This window comes from Mesoplodon densirostris, chromosome 2 (assembly GCF_025265405.1).
Source record: "Mesoplodon densirostris isolate mMesDen1 chromosome 2, mMesDen1 primary haplotype, whole genome shotgun sequence".
NCBI lineage: Eukaryota > Metazoa > Chordata > Mammalia > Artiodactyla > Ziphiidae > Mesoplodon > Mesoplodon densirostris.
The window spans coordinates 115809185-115825394 of NC_082662.1; the positions used below are offsets into that span (position 1 = coordinate 115809185).

The 16210-nt window shown below is 38.3% G+C and overlaps 1 protein-coding gene across 4 annotated transcripts in view; it reads right to left on the reverse strand.

The window, feature by feature from the left end:
• The window catches only part of GON4L (gon-4 like), a 93546-nt gene that overhangs the window by 50484 nt on the left and 26852 nt on the right, over nt 1-16210 (reverse strand). For all 4 annotated transcript variants that reach the window (XM_060090707.1, XM_060090706.1, XM_060090708.1 and 1 more), the window contains 8 exons: nt 14471-14664; nt 13676-13750; nt 13448-13498; nt 10203-10253; nt 9796-9891; nt 8802-8921; nt 8054-8224; nt 4381-4573 (listed from right to left, as the gene is read on the reverse strand). In XM_060090707.1, coding sequence (XP_059946690.1) covers nt 4381-4573; nt 8054-8224; nt 8802-8921; nt 9796-9891; nt 10203-10253; nt 13448-13498; nt 13676-13750; nt 14471-14664 — 951 coding nt within the window. The remainder of the gene's footprint in view (nt 1-4380; nt 4574-8053; nt 8225-8801; nt 8922-9795; nt 9892-10202; nt 10254-13447; nt 13499-13675; nt 13751-14470; nt 14665-16210) is intronic.

Sequence of the window (16210 nt, forward strand, 5' to 3'; positions counted from 1 at the left end):
CTCTTTACAGCAGGTTCTTTACAAACGTTGCTGAATAATATAAGTTCTGGGGAAAGCCTATAACATATGGATACTGCACACACGTTTGGACCCCCATCTGTTTAGGTGCAAGAACTACAATAGACAGCTTCTGCCCATACCATACAAACGGGTCAGCCAATATTCTCAGAGAACCCATTTGGCAAACATGTTGAAATATCATTTAGGAAGGTTTCTTCTGAGTTCTGCTTAGCTTTTAGTACCCTGATTGTGGAACCTGCCCTCTGAGTCTAATTACTTTTTTGACTGATTGACAATGTCAGCATCTACCCAGCTGATCTCAATTTTGTGTACCCATCCCCTCTAGTACAGCCTCTTAATTTTTGCAAATGAGACTCTCACTTTTAATAATATGCAGAGCAGATGGTACTAGGAACATGTGAAAATAGTTAGCCACGTAATACTACCAAAATAAACCGGCATATGGCTAAAGTTTGGTACTGTGATCTATATCTAGCATCATTTCCTATTTACCAGCACTCACAAAATTCAGCTGGTAGATCTGCAGATCCAAACCTACCCTAGTCATTGGCTCTATGTTCTCTTTTTTAAATCTATCCTAATAAGGAAACAAAAAAATACTGTTTTAAAGAAAGAGGATTTTCACCCTCCCCACTAACCATTATTCCAATTCCTCGATCAACCCTTATCATACTTATTTCTCCCAGACCAGTAGTTTCCAACCATTAGGATATATAAGAATTAGATACCTAGATGATAACCATTAGTGATTCTGATTCAGTAGGTATGGAGTGAGGCCCTGGAATCTGTATCTTTCTTTTTCTTTTTTTTTTTAAATTTATTTTGGCTGCGTTGGGTCCTTGTTGCGGTACGTGGGCTTCTCATTGTGGTGGCTTCTCTTGTTGCAGAGCATGCATGGGCTCTAGGCACGTGGGCTTCAGTAGTTGTGGCACGCAGGCTCAGTAGTTGTGGCGCATGGGCTTAGTTGCTCCGCGGCATGTGGGATCTTCCCGGACCAGGGCTGAAACCCACGTCCCCTGCCTTGGCAGGTGGATTCTTAACCCCTGTACCACCAGGGAAGTCCCTGGAATCTGTATCTATTTTTTTTGTGTGTGTGTGTGTGGTACGCGGGCCTCTCACTGTTGTGGCCTCTCCCATTGCGGAGCACAGGCTCCGGACGCGCAGGCTCAGCGGCCATGGCTCATGGGCCCAGCCACTCCGCGGCATGTGGGATCTTCCCAGACCGGGTCACGAACCCGTGTCCCCTGCATGGGCAGGCGGACTCTCAACCACTGCGCCACCAGGGAAGCCCTGGAATCTGTATCTTAACACCATCCAACAAATACATCCCTACACTCCCTGATTCTGATTCAAATTCTAGGGACAAATTATGAGAAACACCACCCAGACTCCCAAAATCCTGACAGCCAACTCTGTCTGGCCTTTCCTCCTCAACAGCCAGCATCTCAGCTCTTTCAACCAAGGTGATAACAATCAGGGCACCAAAGCTGCTGCCCTAATAAAGCCATGAAAACCTGACTTAATTACTATCAATATTTTGTCTTAGCTTAGGTCTAAGGACAAAATGCAGAGCTTGCTTATGAAGCATCACATGCATTTAAAAAATGCTTTAATGTCCCTGAGACTTCTTTGATTGAGATACGTTCCTAGAATATTAAATGGGGTTATAATCCTAGCAGTACAACAAACTGATTCTATAACACAGAGCAACACAATGAATTTCTCTGACACTTTTACAAAATAGATAGAATTATCTTTGTCCCTGTTCACTCCTTTCTGCAGATATTTTTGAGCCTTGGTATCTTGGACCTTGAATGTGTTGATAGAAAAAGTTCAATAAATGAACTTCAAGAGAATAATAAATCCCCAAAAACAGTGACATTAAAAAAACTTCATGTATGTAGATGTGTACATTTTTCTGGGGAGTGGCTGCACAGCTTCCATCAGATTCTCAGAGGGGTAAGGGATGGAAAAGCTAGCAGCTTAGACTCCTATCAGAAGACTAATGTGATAATACATCAGCTGTTGATTATTAAGGAACTGACTCTCCAGTTAATATGTCAATGACTCAGCTGCAAATTTCATCCTTTTCTCCTTCATGCAAGTTTGTGCATTTCATTGCTTATTACCACTTCTGCTATAGAAGGTGGGTGGAGAAGAACAAAAATGCTAAAATTCAAACCAATTTGCTTCTTGTTACCTGTCTTTTCTAAATGTTTAGGGAATTTAAATTTAGGACTAAAGTTCCTCCTATTGCCACATTAATGCAGAAAACTAAAAGGTAACGTCATATTTGAAAACTCTCACAAAAGGCACATCAAACTATTATCAGTGATCCCTCTGCGGCATGAAACTGTCATCATGAGGAAAGGCTTTAACAGTTTTCTTTATACAATATTTGATTGCTTTACTCCAAGCACGTATTACCCTTATGGTTATAATACAGAATATAAGAGAAAACCCTGGGGAGCATATATTCTACAGAACCTAAATACGTATTATCTCAATGTCACTTCCACCCATCTGATTCCTCTCTTATCACTGTTGTCAAATATCTTTCAAAGGTCCATCTCAATTACCACCTTTTTCATGTTGCTATCTCTGGTCATGCTAAACAATAATTCTCTCTCTTCTCAAACCTTAGAACAGAGTTTATGCCACTTTTATGGTGCATCTGAGTTCATTCAACTTCATTAATCTGAAATGTATCGTGCATTTAACAATGGGCCAGGCACCATTCATACATGTTTACCCCCTAACAAAATGATCATTTTCCTCTATCTCTCATAGAACCTAACACACTGCCTTGTAAACGAAAGTACTCAATACCAAATGCCAAATTATGTGCAATATAGTTATTAATAGTTTTATAAGGTAAATATGAGAACTTACTTTCTTTCATTCATTTATCTTAATTTATTCCTGGCCGTACCTACCCAAATATTTACTCAGTCTATTTCCATACAAGCTATATGTTCTCTTACTATCTTAAAGCATTATCCTTTCAACACAAAAATCTTACAGTAGTTGTTCTTAGAAGACAGGGAAAAGAATAAAGATATGCTCTGTAAGTTGTCTGTAATTAAGTTTGATAGGACATCATGTGATCCAGAAATAGGAGCAATGAATTTGGCTATGGATTAAAGTGAGATAGTGAATGACTCTGTTCACATAAAAATGCAAGTAAGACTTTGGTTCAGTTATACACATTTTTAAAAAAGTGTGAATCTACCACAACACAACCAGTATGAATATCCTGGTCATTCCCCATTGAAGAGAGTCAAAAGGAAACAACAATAGTAACAAAATTGCCCTGATTCCATCAAAAGAATGTGACATCATCTGGAATCACTACAAACTAAATCAATCTCTCATTTCCTCTAAATTTACAGAAACACTGCACAAAATGATGAATGGCAACTGACTTTCATTATAGTACGCTTAAAAAAAAAACCCACCAAAGACAATTTAACAATGTATTATTTTAAAGTAAGAATTTTACTTATATTCTAAAACAAATAAGGGCTGCAGCAGGGATTCTTACACCATGTATGACTGTAGTCAACATTGTTTCTGTCTGATCAATTCTCCTTCCCTACTTCTGGAAACACTGTCACTTCTTTTGGGTAACTGCTCACTCCAACCCCGCTGTTTACAAGGTGCTGCCAATCACAGGACTTCATGCTGAAACAGTCTCCCTATCAAAGCCATGCAATACCAAGACAGTGGGCATGTGATCAAACCCAACCAATCAGAGTTGCTCCTCTGGATTTTTCAAACTGGAGCCTGTAGGAGAGAGTTGTTCTGATGTGGGGACAAACCAAGAAGTGAATGATGTGCTTATGATCATAGTTCCAGCCTTGTAGAAAAAAATAGGTTTGAGAATGGAGTTGACTGACAAAAAGTAGAGATAACAGCTGTTGAGAGGGAAAGTGGGTCTCAATTCCACTGTAGGTTTTTCTGCCCTTCCCAAAGTCTGGTTTCATTCAGCAAGTTGAGAGTTAGGATTCTCAACTTCAGCAAGTTGAGAGTTAGGATTCTTTCACCTGCATCAGGAAGAACCTTAACTAACATGACAGTCTTCAAGTGAGTCAATGCACTCTCGTGAAATCATATATAAAATTATATGTACATTTATGTTTCAGGGGAGGAATCTTAGCAAAAGATTCCCCAAAAGACTCTTTAACAAAAACAAAAGGGGGGGGGCAGTGGAATTTAACTACTGATTTAGACCACACTGTTAAATACACAATTAAATCAATTAACCAAAAACACCCCTTTCTTTAAGCTTTTAACTAATGAAAATTTTACCAGAGACCATGGACAGAGTAGATATTAAATGCAAACAAAACCACTTACCTTCATTCCCCACATCATCATTCATAAGTCCCCCCAGCCACATCTTCCAATCCTCATCATCCGCCGTATTGGGGTCATACATGTCCGGGGTGATGTCTGGAGCTCGGAGCTCTGCCTCTAGTTGCCCCAGGGGAACATCTTTCAGAGGCATCTTAGAGCGAGTTCGGAATGCAATGAGACTGTCATCCATGGGCTAGCCAATGGAGAAGGAAATAAAAACATATCACTGAATGCCTAATGCTTTCAATTTCTCCAAACTTCATCATATCCTGTGTGCTTCTCTTCTTAGCTTAAAACACAAGGTCTCTTCTCTAAACCATATGGATTTATTATTCTTTGTCTGAGAAACTTTAAGGATAATGACATCAAATATTTTTTTGTAGGTGCCAATGTCTTTTTTTTTTAAAGGTTATACTCCATTTATAGTTCTTATAAAATATTGGCTATATTCCGTGTGTTGTACAATATATCCTTGTATCTTATAATGACATCAGTTTTAAAACCAACATTTCAGGAACATTTATAAGAGCTTTATTAAGATATAATTTACACACCATAAAACTCACTCTTTTAAAGTGTATAACTGAGTGGATCTTACTATGTTCACAGAGTTGTGTGACCATCACCACTATCTAATTCCAAAACACTTTCATCACCCCAAAAAGAAAGGCCATTTCCCTTAGTGGTAGTTCCCCATTCTTCCCTGATCCCAGTCTCTGATACCCACTAATCTTTCTGTCTCTATGGATTTGCTTATGCTGGACATTTTATATAAAAGGAATCATAGGGACTTCCCTGGTGGTCCAGTGGGTAAGACTCCATGCTCCCAATGCAGGGGGCCTGGGTTCGATCACTGGTCAGGGAACTAGATCCCACACGTGTGCTGCAACTAAGAGTTCGCATACCGCAACTAAGAGGCCACATGCCGCAACTAAGAAGTCTGCATGCCACAATTAAAAAGATCCTACACGCCGCAACAAAGACCCGGCACAGCCAAAATAAATAAATAAATAAATAGATAAATATTTTTTAAAAATAAATAAAAGGAATCATACAATATGTGGCCTTTTGTCTCTGGTTTCTTTCACTTAGCATGTTTTCAAAGTTCATCCATTTTGTAGCATGTATCAGTACTCATTCCTTTTTTTTTTGTAATAAAATTTATTTACTCTATTTATTTTGGGCTGCGTTGGGTCTTCGTTGCTGCGAGCGGGCTTCTCACCACGGTGGCTTCTCTCATTGCAGACCCAGGCTCTAGGCGTGCGTGCTTCAGTTGTGGCTCGTGGGCTCTAGAGAGCAGGCTCAGTAGTTGTAGCGCACAGGCTTAGTTGCTCCGTGGCATGTTGGATCCTCCCAGACCAGGGCTCAAACCCGTGTCCCCTGCATTGGCAGATGGATTCTTAACCACTGCATCACCAGGGAAGCCTCTCATTCCTTTTTATTGAGAAAAAAGGAAATGAATAATGTCTATTCATACTCTTTGCCCATTTTTTAATTCGGTTGTCTTTTTATTGTTGACTTATAAGAGTTCATTATATATTACAGATACAAGATCCTTATCAGATATGTGATTTGCAATTATTTTCTCCCACTTTCTAGGTTGTCTCCACTTTTTTGATGTATCCTCTGAGGCACAAAAGTTTTCAATTGTGATGAGGTCCAATGTACCTATTCTTTTTGTCATTTGTGCTTTTGGTATTGTATTAAGAAACCACTGCCTAATCAAAGGTCACAAAGATTTACTCTATGTTTTGTTCTAAGAGTTCTATAATTTTACCCCTTACATTTAAGTCAATGATCTATTTTGAGTTAACTTTTGAGTGTGGTGTGAGGTAAGGGTCTAACTTTATACTCTTGCATGTGGATTTCCAGTTGTCACAGCACCATTTGTTGAAAGACTATTCTTTTCCCATTAATTGGTCTTGGAACACTTGTCAAAGATTAATTGACCATAAATTTAAGAGTTTATTTCTAGACTCTCATTTCTGTTCCACTGATCTGTAAGTCTATTCCCTTTTTTTTCTAAAAAGATACTTTAAGAGAAGAATCTATTTTTTATTTTTAAAATATTTATTTATTTATTTATTTATTTATTTATTTGGCTGCTTTGGGTCTTAGTTGTGGCACACAGGATCTTTTGTGTGGCGTGAGGGCTTCTCTCTAGTTGTGGCATGCAAGCTCCAGAGCGTGCGGCCAGTTGCGCACGGCCAGGGGGAAGGATAAGCTGGGACGAAGTGAGAGAGTAGCATTAACATATATACACTACAAAATGTAAAACAGACAGCTAGTGGGAAGTAGCTACATAGCATAGGGAGATCAGCCCGGTGCTTTGCGCCCACCTAGAGGGGTGGGATAGGGAAGGTGGGAGGGAGACGCAAGAGGGAGAGGATATGGGGATATATGTATACATATAGCTGATTCACTTTGTTATACATGAGAAACTAACACAACATTGTAAAGCAATTATACTCCAATAAAGACGTTAAAAAAAAATAACAACAACTGGCTGGGACTTCCGTGGCAGTCCAGTGGTTAAGACTCCACGCTTCCAATCAGGGGTTGTGGGTTTGATACCTGGTCAGGGAACTAGGATCCTACATGCTGCGCAGCACAGCCAGAAGAAAAATAAATAAATAAAAATTAAAAAAAAAAAAGAACTGTCTAATGATGGAATTTAGAAAGTCATCATTTGACAGTAACCATAATAATGACTGTTTCAATCAAGAACAAGCAATGGATGCTAAAATTAGTGGGTGAAAAGATATTTTGCCTCAAAGATACATATTAATTTAAAAATGGAAAAATAATAATTTTACAGTGAGGAAAACAAGCAGACACCACCTTAACCATGTCATCAAATTTAACATGACGGAATTTATGTGCCTCCTGATATCATGCACTAAAAAGGACATGTCACTTTTGTGAATATTTGTGCCCAAGTGCATAACCTGAATCTAATTAGGAGGAAGTATCAGAAAAGTCAAAATTGAGGAACATTCTGTAAAATAATTGCTCTATAAGGTTAAAAAATGTCAAGGTTATGAAACTTTGAGAAACTGTTGCCAATAAAAAGAGTCTAAGAGAAAAGACGACTAAATACAACATGTAATCCTAGACTAGATCCCGAATCACAGAAAAAAATCATTTTTCTTTTGCTTTATATAAAAGATATTATTGGGACAATTGGAAAAATCCAAATAAGGACTTTAATAGACTATTAATATTATATATCCTTATTTTCATAATCAAATGTCCTCATCTATAGGAAATATACACTAAGATATTTAGGGGTAAAAGCGCATCATGACTGCAACACACTCTAAAGCAATTCAGGAAAAAATAAATGTGTACAGAGAGAGAGAAAGAAGGAGAAAATGATAAAGCAATTGTGGTAAAGGTTAATATTTGAAGAATCTGGCTGAATGTTGTTCCTATGTTCCACATTTTAAAATGCTCTCTGTCACATACCTTATTTCTTCCTTAGGAACTGCCACTCTCACTTAATTCTCACTTACAATAAAATAGCACAAACTAAATAGAGTATCAAAGACCTATAATTTCATGACTGTTACTTATTGTATCAAAATTTAATATCTTCCCTTCTCCCTTCCCAATCTGAGCAATGACTAAATTATTCCATTTGACTTTTTCAGCAATTTAGAGTTATGTTTACCTGGAAAGAATCCATGCAGACTGGACTGGAAGCCAGCTCCTCATCTACCGCATGCAACTTCTCCATGAAAGTACTATCCTTGGTCTGTTTGGGCTTTGGTGGGGGTGGAGGCCCCATGGGCACTACCTCAGCACTGATATGCCTAATGGCAGGTGTGGTGACTTTCTCAGCCTGATTAAAAGGGGCAAGTATGTTAAAAATTAAAGGGAGGAAGAGAAGAGAAAAAAAAAAAAAAGCGGGAGGAGAGAAGCATGTCTTTCATATGCTAGCAATCTTTCTCTTCCTATCTAGATAGAGGTATATAAAAACAAAGGCACTGTCAAGTACATTAATCTAATTAGGTTTCATCCTATTTCCAATGAAGCCAACAGGATGCTATTTAGGTTATCAAAAGCGGGAAAATACAATAAAAATGGCTTTAGAACAATATTAGAAAACACATACAAAAAAGAGAAGGGTAGAAGGAAAGAAACTCTGCTAGTCACTCACATTTGGCCCCTTAATAAGAACTCTCCCTGTCACTGAGTTCCAGTTTTCTCTTAACTGTTCACTGACTTAAGGGAATTTGAAATTCAGTTATAACTAGTCACAAATACCAGGAAGATAATGGCATGATTACTGATCTTGAATCATGTTTGGCAAAGGGTGACAGCTTAGAATCACCATGGATAAATGATCTATTTATACAGTTAAATAATCTACTTATAGAGCATCTCTAATTTATCTTGCTAGTATGATGTGGATTTACCTCTGATAATATGCCACTCTCCTCATCTGTTTCAGTCATCTCAGAAGACTGCCTCAATCTGGATTTCTTTGCCCCACGTGGAGACGAAGCAGTGCTTTCAACATCACTTTCCAATAAACTCTACAAAACAAATCCAGTTCACTTTCATATGTATGCCCCTACCTCATTCCACTGAGTTTGAAGTACCTCAATAGAATGAATCACAAAATATCAATCACTGAATTAGAGTAAGAGAATAAATTTTAAATAAAAGCTTAATTTGCTGAAGGTAGGAGCAGGGATCATATCTCTATCCTCGTCAGCATTGTGAACTCTGTAAAGCTGTAAGGCATTGATTTAAAATCCTTTAACAAACAAGTCAAAGAACACATTAAGAAATAGAATATTACATTAACTATGAAAATGAACAAACTATAGCTACAAGCAACAGTATAAATGAATCTCAAATGACTTGCGTTGAACCAAAAAAAAAAAAAAAAAAGCCACACAAAAGAACAGACTATGGTTCCATTTACCTAACGTTCAGAAACAGTAAAAAATTGAACACAGTGTGTAGAGCTGCATATTTAGGTGATATAAGTAGAAATATAAGCAAGGAAGTAATTACCAAAAAGTCAAGATAGTGGCTGTCTATACGGGAAGAAAAGTGACTGTGATAAGAGGTGTCTGGCAATGCTATACTTAATGACTTTAAGGAAGTTTCATAAGGATTAGCTTTATAGTTATTTAAGCTGTATATTTTAATTTTTATCCTATGCACAGTTCTGCATGTTATATGTGTTATATTTCATAATACAAGACATGAAAAAATCAAGGGAGCATGAAGAGGAGTCACAGTCTTAGATTTATGCAAAGAAATGAGTAGAAAAAAGAACTGTGTTTCAACCCTCTGTATAGAACAAGTGATATTATTAAGGAAGCAAAGTACACTCTGCCTTGTGGAGCCAAATTTTTTCTATATTACCAACTAACACTCACACAGGTAACCACTGACCTCTTCAGCAGTCTCATCTTCTTCTTCATCATCAGGTTGGTACTCTTCATCTGAGGAATCATCGTCTTCAAGGTGGATATCCACAAACTGAGGAGGCTACATAAGTACAATTATAGAAAAAAAATAATAGAAAACATGAATCATATGTATTTGGGAAATAAGGGGAAGAAAGCAGAGCAGGAAAAAAAATAATCCTAAGAGCACAACAAGCAGCTAAAGCAAGTAATAAGAGGCAGGAGTTAAAAAGATTTCTAGCATGAGAGTCAAACCTAAGACTAATGAAATGGAAAAAACCAAAGCTGGAATTTAAATAAATACATAGGTCCAAAAAAGTTAAGAAACAGAAGCATTTCGAAACTAATGAAGTCTTTCTGGAAAAGAATAAGAATTACCTCTTCCAAGTTTACCTTAATTTCATTGGCCTTCTTAATTGGTGAAATATTCCATGTTGGAATTACCTACCAACAAAGAATATAAACAGTTAAGTTCCCTTAACTAAAATAGACTATTTTTCATTTTTACTTCTTCTTTACCATCACAAGGAGCCATCAGACTAACACGTAGCTGCAGTGATGTAGGGGTACTGATCTACACTGTCAAATATTTGTCAGAGCTTGGCAGAAGAAAAGGAGAGATGAATCTATTTCCATCATTAGCATCTCTGCCTTAAACCTAGTAAGAATCTGTATTACCCATAGATGGACAAAGTGTCTATATTGTCTACTTTATATTACAGCTTGGGTTCACATAGAATAATAAATACGAAAACTATTTGTAAACTACAATAGGACACAAACCTAGGATACTACAGGTGACAGCAGCCTTTTGCCATCAGTATGTCTTAATCAATTACATAAATCCACCGTAAGTATGCCTCCAAAATGCTAGCTACGAAAAGTTCTTAGGGAAAGATTTCGGGGTGAAGTGTCAAGTCGTACACAACTTCTTTTCAAATAATCCAGGAAAAAACAACAGACAGACACAGAGAGAGATAAAGCAGATATGGCAGAATTTTACATTGTTAAATCTAGATGGAATCTAGATTCACTGTAAAATTCTTTTCAACTTTTTCAGGATTTTAAAACAGTAGAGGGGCTTCCCTGGTGGCGCAGTGGTTAAGAATCCGCCTGCCAATGCAGGGGACACCGGTTCGAGCCCTGCTCTGGGAAGATCCCACATGCCGCGGAGCAACAAAGCCTGTGCACCACAACTACTGAGCATGCACTCTAGAACCCACAAGCCTCAACTACTGAGCCTGTGTGCCTAGAGCCCATGCCCTGCGATGAGAGACGCCACCATAATGAGAAGCCCGCACACCGCAAGGAAGAGTAACACCTCCAACCACTGCAACTAGAGAAAGCCTGTGCCCGTGCACAGCAATGAAGACCCAATGCAGCCAAAAATAAATAAATAAAATAAATAAATAAATTTTAAAAATAAATAAATAAATAAATAAAACAATAGAGTTGGTGGGGGGAAGTTTTTAAAGAATTCTTTAAAACCTCTTACATACTCCTGACACAATACCACTGGAGTGCATAATTTCTTGACCATCTAATTGTGACCCAAACAAAATCATCATGAACAAAATCCAACAGACCATAAGGTTCTGTCTCTATAAGGAGCCTTAGGCCCTCCACATCTCCTCAGCCCTGCCATGTTGTGGCTACTTATCTAGCTCTGTGGAGCCAGGCCCGATACAGGGTAAAGGGAATGATGTGATTCAGGTTCCATACCTCTTCTCATGTTTGTTTCTAAACCAATCAATTTTCCTACTGCCAAATCCATCAGGAAGGAGTCAGTCTATTAAGATTAAAAAGCAAGGGCTTCCCTGCTGGCGCAGTGGTTGAGAGTCCGTCTGCCGATGCAGGGGACACAGGTTCATGCCCCGGTCCGGGAGGATCCCACATGCTGCGGAGCGGCTGGGGCCGTGAGCCATGGCCGCTGAGCCTACGCGTCTGGAGCCTGTGCTCCGCAACGGGAGAGGCCACGACAGTGAGGGGCCCGCGTACCGCAAAAAAAAAAAAAAAAAAAAAAAGATTAAGCAGCAAGAGAAATGGACTCTAATCTTCGCTCTCCCTCATAAACTATAGCCTTGGGTTGTCTACCTTCTCTGCAACTATATACGTGGTTGGTAGACATAATCCAGAGCCTGATTTGGACCTCCGTGGGTTTTTTTTAATCAAATATGGAATTAATATTAATTATATTCTATGTCAGGTAGACTTCATAGAACTTCTGTCTCACTGATGGCTGCTTTCATCATAGCTACCACATGTTCATTTGTGATTACTTCCTGGAGAAAGATGAAATTTCACTTTATGCAACCAGGGTTAGTCAAATAGACAAATATATACAAATATATATATATGATGTGGCTGTCAAAAAAAGCCAGTGCATAGGGGGGCAGAATTTGCCACCCTAAAATGTATGTCTTTGGCATATTAAAAAAAAAAAAAGCCAATGCAACCTTAGGCTGAATTAAGGGAAATATGGAATCTGAACACTGAGGGAATAACCTAACTTTATTTTTTTATTTTATTTTTTTTTTGGCTGCACCGTGCAGCATGCAGGATCTTAGTTCCCTGACCAGGGATTGAACCTGTACCCCTGCAGTGGAAGTTCAGAGTCTTAACCACTGGACTGCCAGGGAAGTCCCAACCTAACTTTAATCTCTACTAGTTAAACCCAATCTGGAGCACTAGATCCACTTAAGGCATACTCTTAAAAGGATATGGACAAACTTGGCACATGCAGAAGAAAAGGATCAGATTGGTGAAGGTACTCAAAGCCTTGTCACATGAAGACCAATAAAAAATTAGGGGACGTTTAGCAAGAAAAGAATGTTATAAAAAGATATATTGGTTTTCTTCAACTAGAGGAAAGGTCATGTGGAAGAGGAACAGACATTTCTTCTACAGGGCTGCAAGGAACAGAACCAGACAAACAGACAAAAACTACAGTATGCATCCTGGGTCCATATGGCAAATCTTTCTTACTATCAGAGATAGAATGGACTCCCTCAGGACTATCACCTGCCTTGTCGCAGAAGGTAAGCACAAACTGGACAAGTGCTTGTTAAGCAGATAGAACACAGTGCCCAGCATCAAAGAGCTTGTTGTATCAGAATGCTTCAAAAGTCTTCAAGAGGTTCTCATACTTTAGTGTGCAAAAGAATGTACTGTTGTGCTTTCAACAATGCATATTCCCAGGCCCTACCCATGGGTCCTGATTCCTAGGTCTGAGGTGAGCCCAAGAATGTGCATTTTAATAAGCACTCTTGAGGAACCCCATACCAGGGTGATCTTGATGCAACTGGTCCCTGGAACACAATTTGAAATGCACTACTTTAAACACTTCACCACATATCTCACAACATGAATAGAAAAACTGTCATCACTCATTGCTTTCAACCGCTCCAAATGGTTATCTACCTAGCACTTCCAAAAAAGCAACTAAAATAAAAATAAACTATGATAATGATTTCATATATTGCATCTCTACATGTCTATTTGCCTTTTACAAATATTTCTTTAAGGAGTCAAACCCAGATCATAATAAATATTTCCTATATTTTTTCCCTACAAATAACCTGAAATTATATACTATTAACAAAGCTAAATAAACAATAAAGAAAAAACAGAACACCCACCACTCCTTTTTCCACCACTTCCTTCAGTTTAGAGCGTGTCATTTTGGGTTCCTAAGAAGGGAAAATGAGAAGAAAACAGTCAATAAAAATCATCGAGCGATGCTTGAGTTTGCCCCCAACTGCCAAATTATTTACAAACTCTCAGGTGAGTTTGTAAACAACTCACTACACTTAGCCAGTTTACAGACAGTTCTGTTCCATGACATTGAAAGAACGATAACTACTCACAAACATTGGCATATCTTCCGTCTCACTGATGGCTGCTTTCATCATAGCGACTACATGTTCATTTGTGATTACTTCCTGGAGAGAGATGAAATTTCACTTTATGCAACAAAGATGTATCATCTAGATAATACTCATGTCTCTGTAACTCTGCTAGATATACGTAGAAGATAAACGAGAGCTAGATACCCAAATGGTTTCAGATTTGGGTAAAGCAAGGCAACTGAAAGCAAAGAAGGAAGTTTTGGAGAGAAGCACACAGCTTCCAACAATGTAGCAAGCAAATGGACCAATCTCATTAGCTGATACTAACAGGAATGGCTCAAAAAAAAAAAATTTCTCAGGTTAACTATCTGCTTAAGAGAAACAGTAATAAACAGCAAAGGCTTTATAAATAGCTGTACTGCTACATAGCAAAGAAGAGTATTTGCATATGTGCAAAGGACTGTAAACTGTTAACTGGGCATCTTTTAAGACACACTGACCCACAAGAGTAAATCCACTGCGAACATTATCATCTTCCATTATCTTTGAATATGCTAAACAGTAAACAATCAAATCAGTGGAAGGAAGCAGAGTAACAGTCTATCTTCCCAATTAAGTTCTTTCACGTGTTCACATTTCAAGCTTGTGCTGAGTGCAAAGAAAAGGCTACCTTGAAATGTAAAATATTTTGCCACAGGGAACTCACAAAATTAGTAATTCACACACCAAGACTCAAGAGTTTCCTGAGAATTTTTATTTGCTCCTGGTGAAAGAGTTCTATTCCCATTACACGGCGGCCCCCATCTTACTCACATGAAGGATGTTTCGCACGTTGACTGCTGTTAGGTTGTGCTGCTTGGCGCCGTCCTCTAAGGTGCGGTCCAGCATGTCATCCAGCTTCAGGTCACAAGCCAAAGTCCCTTCTTCTTGACCCTTTCCATCTCTTTTCCTCTTGGTACCCTTTTTCTTTTTTCGCCTTTTGTCATTTTCTTCACTGTCTTGCTCTTCTGCAAATAAACCAAGAACATCACAAGAATCACCAAAGCAACTGCTCCCGGAACTTAACCCAAAAAGCCAACAGTAAAAGAAAAACACAGCTGTCTGGCCCTGGAAATCAAAGAAGACTAAGATATAACAGTGGTGGTAAAGGCAGATGTGGTAGTACTGTTGTAGTAATAACACCTAACATTCACTGAATATTCGTTTTATGTCAGGCGTTCTTCTACACACTTTATACATATTAATTCACTTACTCCTCATAACAACCCTATGAGGTAGGGACTATTATTTTTCCCACTGTACAGAGGAAGAAACTGAGGCAGAAAGATAAAGAAACTTTCCCAAGAGCTAATAATGACAAAGCCACGTTTTAAAGCCGAGCACTCTAGCTCTAGAACTCCGTCTTCATTATTACTCTATACTACCCAGATAATACACCAGAAACCCAGGTTTATGTCCCAGATCTATAACTTAACTGGGTTGCCTTGGCAATAGTCTTATTTTTTTCTTTTGTAAAATACAGATATCTTCCCATCAGGGACACCACGCATATTAAGTGAAATAATATATATCAAAGTGCTTTATAACCAATGAAATACTATACAAATGTAATTTATCATTATTATTATTATACTGAGTCTAGAAAGGAAAAAACAAGGAGCAAATCAATTAAAAAAATCCACTCTGATTAAAAAAGGGGAAAGGGGATGAAGTACCTCTATTCTACAAGAAAGGAGCACATATAGAACCAGATAAAAGGAAAAGCTTCTTGATTTTTAGAATCTGGTAAGTCTTGAAGTAGATGATCACGCAACACCAAAATGAGGTTCTTATCTCTCTGATACTTTTTGGTCTGCTACCCTCTGAAAACAAGGGATTAGAGAAGATTAACATCAGGACGACCTTTTTGGTTTAAAAAGATTTTATGACCTTCAAGCTGCACCCTGGTTATGGTTACTCAATGAAAAATTATTAGTAATTTCAAACAACTGCTTTTGCACTTGTGAATATATATCAAGAATTTGATAAATGTTTGTAACTTTCAATCCAATCTTCTTAAGGAAATAATTACACATGTAAAGACTGATCAAGTTATTCATTTCAACATTAGTTATTTTAGCAGAAACATAGAAAACACCTAAATGTCGACTGAAGAAGAACACACAACCTAAAAGTTGCAAGTTATGTTTTATTCAGGGACCTTACTGAGGACTACAGCCTGGGAGACAGCCTCTCAGATAGCTCTGAGGGACTGCTCCAAAGAGGTGAGGGAGAAGCCAGGATATACAGAAGTTTTCGCTGGGGAAAAAAAAAACACATGTAATTGAACATCAAAAGATTACTGCTAATCGCAAAAAAAGACATCTCAAATTAATGATTTTAGTGCTCTTCTATGTAAAGGAAGATGCAAGAGTCTTGGCTCATTGAAGTTATTCCTTAGCTATGCATCTTAACTATCTAGGGCCAGTATCCTGTTTTTCTCCAACCTGAATTCCCCTCAGGGTGCACCCTTTGGGGTTGGGGTGGGGTGGGGGTATGGCTGCAGTGGCTGAT